The following is a 9,944-nucleotide window of genomic DNA, read 5'->3' as shown; positions in this document are numbered from 1 at the left end:
TGTCTAATGGCCCAAGCAAAGTTTAATGGATAAAGTCCCTGGAGAGTTTTCAGGTAAAGGAGAAACAGACGGCAGCCATGCAGGGAAAGACAGAGGTGTAAAAGCTGTTTATTTTGTTTTGTTTTTAGCTTAATGCAATCTAAAGGTGACTGTTAAGATATAAATCAAATTCTTGTTTTAATTAGCACACGCTGTTTTCCTCCTAAAGATTACCTCTCCAAGAAATCATCTTTAACCCTTCCCCTTCATTCTTACCACTTTGGCCCACTTCTCAGGATTTTCCAAAATGATTCGAAATCAGTACATACAGTAGGGAAAAAATATTTATTTTCTAAAGGCATTACCTTGACAGGCAAAACAAAGCATTTTCTCAATTTCATTCAGAAATACATTTCTAAAAAAATACATAGACCAATATGGCCTGCCCAAACATATATTTCACATGGTAAATATAAGGAATAAATTGTTCGAATATAAATATCTATAAAAAAATAAGTACATCAAAATTTAATCCACCTCTTCCATTAGCCAGTTGCATAAAGGAAAATAATTTTACTGCTTTAAAGCATAACCAATGTTCCACCCTTCAATGTCTTCCATATCCAACCCTATACCACAGTGTTTCCAAAAATCAAAGTAAGGGAATCTCCTGATTCAATGATTTTTTTTCTCACGAAACAGAACTAGTAGATTACCATGAAAATATTATATCTACTATTGACACATTAGACAGACTTCCACGAGGTTAGGATTTAGTATGAAGATTTTAGAGGAGGGAGCAGTGGGAGAAGGAAGAGTTTGGGGAGACAATAATTAAAGGTGGGGAAATACTTCAGCCAGAGTGCAATATAGGTGAGGTAGACTCATATTTATGCAACGCATCCTGATTTACAGTAGTAACAGTTTCTTTCGGTTTGCATTTTATGAATTTAAAAAAAAAAGTCTTTTTTTTTTTCACTCGAGAGTTTGTCCTTCGAGTGTGTTCAGTCTGTGCACTCCTTAGACAATCTTTGTGTGGACTTTGGAGTTTCTCCCTGAAATGTGCCAGGCGCCTGAGTGAGACACAAACACTCCCTTCGGACCCTCTTCCGGAACTCCGCCCGCACGTGGAATCTCCTCTCCTCCCGCTGGAGGAGGCCAGCCTAATCTGCAGGTCACTGTGTCTCTGCCTTCTTGGAGCGGCCCACTGTCACCCCAGAGCAGGAGAGAAAGCAGTTACCACTGATGGAGGCAAATGAAGATGGAACGGGGGACTCCTTAACCTTTCTTGGAATGTTTAGACCGAGGGCACTGGTCCTGTGACAGTCTGGAACAAGAACCGGTCTAAGCAGGGAGGGTGCTTTTGCTCTGATCCCAGCCATGCGGAGAGAGCGCAGAGTCAGGCCTGGGGCTCGCTGTGGACGAGATGGCTTCAGACAGGCCCCCACAGCCTGCCATCAGTGTGTTCGGTTGTGGGTCACTTTCTTCTCTCTGTAGAGCTTGGCTTTCAGCTTGGCAATGTGAAAGGATGTTTTGATGCTGTTGCTGATGGCCTCCAACCTATTAAAACAAGAGAAAACAAAAAAAAAAATTTTTTTTTTTTGAGCAAAAATCATTCCTGGGCAAAAGAAACATCTAAAATTAGAAACTGGCACAAACAAATCTAAATCTGGATCCTGAACTTTCACCCCCACCCACAACCGCATGGTACTCTGCTAACCTCAAGTGAAAATAAACTACCCTTTATGCCTAGAATGGGGTGGGGGGAGGCTGGGGGGAGAAGAGGGATATGGTCATATCTAAAGGGAACTGGGTATTAAATACAATTTTAAAGTACAATTTTAAGGTAAACTAGAGATATTCTCTTCCCTCCTTTAGCCCTCCCCCAACCACTGTCCCAACCTCTGTGGGAGTGTGTGGAGAGACCAATTCAGCACAGGTTTCAAAGAGTCACGAGTGTCTTCTTAATCACATGAGGAATTGAAGGTGACTTAGCGGGAAAGAGATTTAAAAAAGAGGACCCATACAGGTAGGCCCATATGGCAATTTAAAAAAATTTGTTTTTGCAGGACAAAGAAAGAGGGAAGAACTGTAGCACTGATTTAATAGTTGATATAATAGAAACTAAGAGAAAAAATAAATAATTTCCAAGTCAGCTCAGAAACGTTGTTTTACGTAATCTTGAGATCTAGGGGAGTGAGCATTAGTGGCCTGAGTTCACAAACAGGGAAACTTTCAGGGCACATGGGATGTCACAGGCCGCTAGGATGTCCTCACGTCAGTAGTAAACAGCTCAAAAGTCATTCCTGGCTGCCAGGCCTATGCTCAGAACACTTGGATCCTGGAACTCCTTGCCAATGGATTTTGAGGAGAAGTTTCCACTGACCATGATAGGGAAATGTAGACTATGGGACAGATCTGAAAGCAGGATTCCTCCCTCCTGTCTGTGAATTCCAAACTGTTCGGGATTTGGAAGGGTTGTCACTCGAGAGCTGCTCAGAGCAACCCTGTGGTGTTACTTCTAACCCAGATCCCTTCTCTGCCCCAGCTCATGACTGACTGAAAAACGAGAGAGCTTTTGGGAATGACACTGGCTCTGTCGACCAGATGCATTTCCCCGTTTAAAAAAATTAATAAATAAACCTGAAAAAATGACCTGTTCTAACTCTCACCAACCCTACCTAATAACTTTATTTTCCCTTTGGCCATTTGAATACTACTTTTTGAAGAATTGGATTATACATGACACTTTGATTAAACAAACAAACAAAAATCTCCCTGAAGTGATTTTTATTTCTTAGGGAAAGCAGTAAATATACTGACTCAGAGAGGCAAAAAGTAGATGTGATCAAATAACAAAGGTGTCTCTTGATACATCTTGTTTGGAAAATCTACCTTTAGAATGAGTAGTGTGTGTGTGCTAAAAAATCCCCAAAATGTACAGTGGGCAGCAGTCTGCATTCAAGGCCTTCAGGAAAACATTTGAGAGCGAATCCTTTGGAATGCAGAGATCCCCCTTTCCTTTGCCATTGTCTCCTAAGCCTTTCCCCCATCGAGGTAAGAGTGACTAGGAGCGGAGACCATTCACAGGGGATGGGGGCCAGCTGTTCTTGGGAGCCTCTTACCTTCTTATTTTCCTTCCTGCCACTAGCTGCTGCTGAATACACTTCTCGCCAGGCTGGGAACAGTCTCTGCCTTTCTTTTGGTTATTCCAGCCTTTCTCCATAGTGTCTTGGTCCCTATTAAAATACACAGAGGGAAAACATTTCAGCCACGGTACCTCCAGTTGCTCTCAAGGCCTCAGTTAATCTTTCAAATAACAAGGCAGCATCATAAGAGGGAGAAGGTCAGGAGGCCATAAAACTGATAGAAAACAAAGTTGTTTTGACTCACCTGAGTTCTTTTCCTGCTTGGCAAAAATTCCAGCATTTCTTGTCTTTTTGGCTTGCACACTGGCATCTGTTCCTGTGGAGTGTCGCCTTTGTGGGAAATAAATCCTTTAAGGATCGCTTGGACCTAGAAGGGCTTCCAAGTCCATATGGAACAATGTGCCTGTTATTGAAAGAGAGGAACAAAAGAGATTAGCATAATTAATAGTCTAATAGTCTCCAAAGATTGCATTCTTTGGGGCAATCTCATTCCATTAAGACAGAAGGAGCTCACGCCACAATGTCTGGTAGTGGAACTTAGGAGAGTGAAATGTAACAGGATCACATGCCTGTCAATGGCCCTGCGCGTGTAGACCCAACCAGGAGAAAATCAGTTTTTCCAAGTCATTAAAATTCTATGTGAACTCTCAACAACATTCAGTTTCTTCTCGATATATAGTAGCCTTGTTTTTTGTCCAAAATTATGACATCTCTGCTTTGGTATCTGTTTCATATTTTCTTCCCCTTTCTAACTTTCTACTTTGTTAACAGTTCTTAGGAGGGGGGCACTTCCACGCGAAACTATGACTCACAAGGTTTTGAAAACCTATTTTCCATTCAAGTTGTACATGGTAATGCTGAAAGGGGCCCCGGAGGAGACGGGAGGGGGCATCGTGCCGTGTGCACAGTTCCTGCCCATGCTGCATGTCTTCTGTGATCTGGTAAGATCACATGACTGTAGAAGGGTCCCTTGCCAGAAGTCTGTCCAGTAATTGCCAATGTGTCTCTTTTGATTCTCACCTAAGGAGTAAGTCCTCCCCTTGGAAGTATCACCTTACTCAGTATCAGGCTCGCTGTGGATTTTGTTTTGGTTTGATTTGATTTTGTTTGGATTTTGGCCGTCCCTCACGGTAATGGGACCCTGCAGGCACAATCAATGTGTTTTTGTTTTCAACTCCCTCTGATGGGTGAACTAGTCTTCAGAGGGTAACGGAGGGGGAACTACTTTCTTCACTCTGGAGACAGAAGGGAAATCTAAGGACTGGGCTTCGAGTCGGACACCCAGGATCTAGGTTGAGCTCTGCCATAAACTTTTTCCTCACAAGTGGCTTCCATATTTGGGGTCTTAGTTTTTCTAGAAGTAAAATGGGCAGGTGGGACTATAACTATAATCCCTTCTGCCTTTTGAGTCTCTCCCATGAGAAGCTTAGGTTGGACCAACCCACATAAGATCTCAGCAATGTATCTCCTAAACCAGGCAGATTCCACAAAAAGAACTACCTCCCCCCACCACCACCAAAACCCGGGCCCCACACCTACAGAGTCCAAGCCAAAAAGTAACAAGAGTGAGCTCCGGTAACACCAAAGGGGAGGAGTGACTAGTGTAACGATGCCCTCTAGAGACTCACTCTGGAGTGTTGACCCAGATGATGTCCAGGTGGCAGAAGTAGACACACTCTTTATCCATCAAGGAAGAGCAGGAGCAGCGCTTGGACCGGCGGGGCCTCCAGGGAGTGCTGGGAGAGGGCTTCTCCCCTCCGCCCTCCGCTCCTGTGCTGAGCTCGGCGCCCAAGACCGCTGGGGAGAGAAAGAGCAGGTCAGTGGGAGATGTCTCTGTGGAGGCCCAGAGGCACACAGGTCACGGTATCGACGCCAGATCTGGCAGAGCAGATAAAAGCCGATGAAGCACACTGGCTGCCTTCAGCAAGAAACACAGAGGGAAAAAGTTTTGTTTTGTTTTGTTTTTTTGGCCCTCCTTAACATGACTTCACCTTTATCGCCACTGGCTTATCTCTTTCAGAGAGATTATACAAGTGCAGGGGAAACCACCACCTGAAAAGGGACTTACCAGCCCCTTGAAACAGCCTTCAAGGAAATGCTGCCTGCTGGAAATTTGGATTGGCTTCTGCGTGGACCCTAGTAGGACAGCACAACCTACAATGCCTTAAAATTGGCTGATGACCAAAAATCTAAAACTAAATAAATCATACTGCCTTTTTTTTTTTTTTTTTAAGATTCAGAGCCATGACCTTCCGTTGAGGGCAGGACCCACCAGTTCACACCCTGTGGAAGGCAGGGAGTAGCCCGGGTGATACACACCTCTTGAAATAAGGTGGAGGTCCAGAGCTTTGGGGAGGTGATTGGAGAGAGAGAAGAGAAATCAGCTCTCCAGTATTCATTCCAGGCAGTCAGCTCCACAGAAACCACAGACCTACAGAAGCTGAGCAGCAGGGGACCTGGTCAAGGTCCTGGGAGGTTATGAATTCTGAATCTCCGAGCAGTATGCTGTGTGTGGGATTTGCCTCCTCCCCGCTCCCCACTGCAGCATTGCCTCCTCTTACTGACAAGTTAGCCATGCAGCTTATCTGCCCAATTTTGTCCATTTCAAATGATCAGACACATTCCAGGATTTTCCTTCCCTTGACATCCTTTCCCTTTAGTCAGGGTCATGAAAAAACAACAAAAAAAATGCATTGACCCTAAAAGAGGGAAGCAGGCAGATGCACCCATACTATCTAAATCCTTAAGCAGCCAGGATTTACCCTAGCTCCCCTCTCAGGACAGGTGAATCAGACTGGAAATGGAACCCACACTGTTTTGAGTGCCAAAAACCTGCCAAAAGATACCTAAAGTCAGTGATGACAAATTTTAAAGAAAACATCTGCATCGCCCTGACACTGCCTGAGGGGGTTTTCAACCAGACTCCTGCAGGTGATTTTACTGCTCATATATTGCTTGAATGACTTGAATAAAATTCCTTGGCTTCAAGCTGAAATGTTTAAATGTTTTACACATTAACACACTATTAAAGAGTATTTGAATAAGATATAAATTAAGACATAAATTCCTGTATGTCTTACTACCTGTATGAACACATATATTGCAAAATACATTTGGCTAAATTGTATCTTGTCTTTAATTGAGTTATATGTTTAAAAGCCAAGGAAATACACTAGGCAATGATAATAATATTACTTTAATGCTATAGGAGCATTTGTCTTCAACGGGATTTTTTTTTCCACTAGAAAACTTAAGCAGCTTTGAGCAATAATTCCCCTCCACTGGATATCCCAGCAGCAGTCAGAAAAAGAAGGGGGGAAAAAACAGAAGCAGGAAAGCATGAAGGTGGCGAAGAAGACATCAACATTCAGGAATTACAAGTCAACGTGCCTACCTGTTTCTGTAGCTCCATGGAAAGCCACGAACAGCAGAGCGAAAATCATGGGGAAATAATCCATTCTGAAAAAGGGATCAAAATCCTTCCCCCGGCGAACTAAACCCGAAGAGGGGGGAACAAAACGCAGAAAAGCAGCTTTAGTTCCCTTCAAGCGTTTCTGGTCATTCAGATCTCAAAGTGATCCTTCAGCCCGAATGCTCTTTAACGGGAGAAAAAAGAGGTTTCTGCCGGGAGAGGAGGCAGTGGGAGCGGTCGGAGGACGCACGCGGCCGTGGAGCGCGGGGACCGAGGACCCTGGCGGCGCTGCTCCCAGTGCCGAGGCAGAAGCGCGTCTGACCTGGACAGCTCTCAGCAGGCTTTTTATATTGAACCCCTATAGAGTGGGGGTAAACAGCTCCAACTTTATTCCAGCCCCAGACAATGTTATTGTGTTATTAGTCACCAACAGGCAACGTGCAGCCGGAGATAAGGCTGGGCTCTAAAGGAAATCACTGCTAACTTCAGAGGCAGACGCCCGCCGTCTGACAATTCAGGGGCAGGGCTAAGAAAAAGAAAATACCCATTAGAGACCTTTGGTAAACCTGCCCGTGCAGCGCTGGAGTCTGCTTCCCCTTTGCAAGCTGCCAGCCCCGGAGTTCAAGAATCAGAAGAGGGACTCCAGAAAAGTCATACCATTGGTATGAAAAGTATGAGCCACAGTTTAAATAGATGGTATTGTTGTGTGTGGGGAATTTTTTTTAATTGTTGTTCTCTTCATTTGCCTTTTATGTCTCTCCGATTTCTTAGTGCTGATCAGACCAGGGAAGGCTCTCCCTCTGCGCTCCCCCCTCCCCCGACTCGGGGGTCAAACTATTTTGGCAGATCCATGCATTTTTCTCTTACTTCTAGCCCCCTCCTCCAGGTCTGTTTTGCTTAAGTTCTTTGCTTCCACAGTGGGAAAGATCAGAGAGCAACTGGCAAGGAAAGGAAGTTTTAAAAAAGTAGAATTCTTTCAGGCACATACCTAATCCGTTCAGTATTGCTGATTAGTAGCCCTCATAAACGCTGTGTGTGCGCGCTCACCCTCTCCCCTATCCCGGATCGCCCCGCTTTCAGGAGCACCAATTTTAAGAAATAGCGAGAGAGGAACGCCAGGGGGCGACGAAGAGCTACCGGGGCTGATGTTTTCGAAGGACAAAAGGTAATAAACAGCCTTGGCTTCCAAATAACAGAAGGAAACTCAGCCACCTGAGACGGGAGCTTAGGAAAGGAAGGGACGGCGCCTGACACAGAAGGCGAGATGCCCCTCAGAATATAACATGTGGTTCCTACATCGGGACATTTTATGGGAGCCTTTTTTTTTTTTTTTTTTTTTTTTTGGCTTCAATCTTTTTAAGTCAAAAGGGTGTTCTTGTACAAGTTTAGGTGACTACACAACCAGGGTGGTTTTGGGAAGGAGGAAATGCCCGAGCTGAATAAGGGATCAGACAATACCTCACTTTTAATAATATGTTTATGTTTTCAAAGCAATTTCCTGTCTGTATAACCATGAAATACCCCTGAGGTCCCCACAGGGCACTTACTGCGGAGGAGACAACATGCTGTAATGTATAGAGCAAAACATGAATGTAAGACATGTGCCTTTTTCAATTAGCCTCATTTTTCAAATGAGAAAGTTGAGGCACCCACAAGTTCTGTGCTCCATCAGAGTTCTCAGTGTGGCTGAGTAAAGCTCTCAGGATAAAACTAGAGCATCTTGCCTGCATAGGAAAAAGATATGCCTTTGTCTAGCTCCTAGGGAAACCATCAAATAGATGCTTCTGCCATTTCTTCATCTTTTTTTTTTTCGCCAGTACCCCCATACACCCCGGGATTGGAATGTGGACTCATTTCGAAAACTCCTGAGGCGCCAACAGAACCGTTTCCTCCTGCTTCTGTCTGCTTACTCTCCACCTCTAGAATGGAAAGGACAGATTTTATCCTGACACCAAAGCCATGGACCTGGGCACACTTGGTCCCCTGGGCCTCCCCTGGAAGTCACAGCGGGGGAGATAGTAACAGTAGCAGTATCCAGTCCATAATGAGATCTGCCCCCTGAACAAGCCACTGCAGCAAGAGCTGAAGATAGGGGAGAGGCAGGGGCCCTGCCCCCCCCCACTCCACTCAGTCCCCAGGGGTCTCCTCCTCCGGGTGCTTACCTCAGCCCAGCTCTGGGGCCGGGGAGGGTGCAGCTCCCCTAGGACTAGGTGCCACCAAGCAGGGAGCCAGCTCTGCCTGCCTCGGCTCTGGCCAGTGTGTTCTGACCTCTTCCCACCAGCAGAACACAGGAGAGTGGAGGAGACTTGATGTCACATTCACAGGATCCAAGACCCCCCCCCCCCCCCGCTGTCCTGGGAGAAGTGGCCTGGGAAGTGTGTCTTGGCAGGGATCCCACACCTTTTTTTTTTAAACTCCTGGCGACTTTAACAAACATTGGCCACAGCCAGGACCAGCTTGTCCTCAGCTCCTCCCCGGATACGAGGGGAGCCTTTCCAGGTCCAGTCTGTCTCAGTCTGGCTCCTCCAGCAGGGAAGCCCATCTCCATGCCACCCCTGCCTTGGTGAGGCTGCCCTGACCAGTGCCAGTGACGCCCAAAAATCAGGAGAAGTGAAGCAGAATGCAACTGCCCACACACCTTCCCACAGCCCTCCTCCCCCACATCCCCTGTGTCATCCTATGAAATATTTAAATTACAAATACAAAAAGTGGACAGCAGCCATCCACCCCCGCCCTTCACCCAGGGTCTTCTTTTCAAGTAAATGCACAGGTTTTCAGACCTGGAAAGGTCCCATTGTTCCAAGGACCATCTTGCCCCCATCTTTAAATCTTGAGTTTCCAAGATACACACTCACGTGGGTGTGCGCCTGTGTGTGTTTCCATTTTTCTCCATGTGTCCGGAGGCAGTGGTGGGATCTGCCTCTCTGCGCACCTCTCCATCTCCAGCTCTTGCCGCAGCCTCTTTTCTTCCTGTAGGAGGAAGGGGGAGCCCCTTTCAAGCACAGAGAAGGCAGCTATGGCACTGCTAGGCAGCTGCCCAGCAAGATATTTTGCCAAGAACCGAGAGCGGGAGGGAAAAAGAACCCCAACAAACAAGTTTTACAAGCTTGATGCTCCCACTGCTCCTTCACTTAAAGCCTTGCTAGGGAGGGAGGTGGGAGAGGAGGAAGTTCCTGGACAAAGGAGTAGAAGTGGAGAGCCCACCTCCCTCCAAGTCCACCTGCCCAGCCCTCCAAGATCTAGCAGGGGGAAAGCTCTTTGCAGACACAGACCTCCTCAGAGAGGAAAGGGAAGGGAGAGAGGAGGTAAAGAGATGGCTTTTTCCCCCAGTGGAACAGTTTTCTGTTGCTGTTCTTCCTTGTTACACTTGAATACTGGAAACTATTTGATAAAGCTATTTCTTA

The 9,944-nt window shown here is 46.0% G+C and overlaps 1 protein-coding gene across 1 annotated transcript; it reads right to left on the bottom strand.

Annotated features, from left to right (window-relative positions):
* Nucleotides 1–305: 305 nt before the first annotated feature.
* On the bottom strand, nt 306–9,587 carry EDN1 (endothelin 1). Its single transcript, XM_006182547.3, has 6 exons — nt 9,396–9,587; nt 6,523–6,621; nt 4,757–4,925; nt 3,373–3,531; nt 3,105–3,218; nt 306–1,539 (listed from the first exon to the last, which is right to left on the bottom strand). The coding sequence occupies exons 1-6, from the start codon at nt 9,478–9,480 to the stop codon at nt 1,437–1,439; spliced, it is 729 nt and encodes a 242-aa protein (XP_006182609.2). The 5' UTR covers nt 9,481–9,587; the 3' UTR covers nt 306–1,436.
* Between the last annotated feature and the right edge of the window lie 357 nt (nt 9,588–9,944).

The sequence above is a fragment of the Camelus ferus genome, chromosome 20, assembly GCF_009834535.1.
Source record: "Camelus ferus isolate YT-003-E chromosome 20, BCGSAC_Cfer_1.0, whole genome shotgun sequence".
NCBI classification, from domain to species: Eukaryota; Metazoa; Chordata; class Mammalia; order Artiodactyla; family Camelidae; genus Camelus; species Camelus ferus.
The sequence above is the reverse complement of the archived record's forward strand: the minus strand, read 5'-3'. Positions and strand labels throughout refer to the sequence as shown.

Excerpts from the sequence above, each read along its gene's own strand:
- EDN1 (XM_006182547.3), bottom strand. The coding sequence starts at position 9,480 with ATGGAGAGGTGCGCAGAGAGGCAGATCCCACCACTGCCTCCGGACACA. Across the intron at positions 3,532-4,756 it reads ATCTGGGTCAACACTCCAGA|GCACATTGTTCCATATGGAC; the intron begins GTGAGTCTCTAG and ends TTTCAATAACAG. Across the intron at positions 3,219-3,372 it reads CAAGCAGGAAAAGAACTCAG|GGACCAAGACACTATGGAGA; the intron begins GTGAGTCAAAAC and ends GTATTTTAATAG.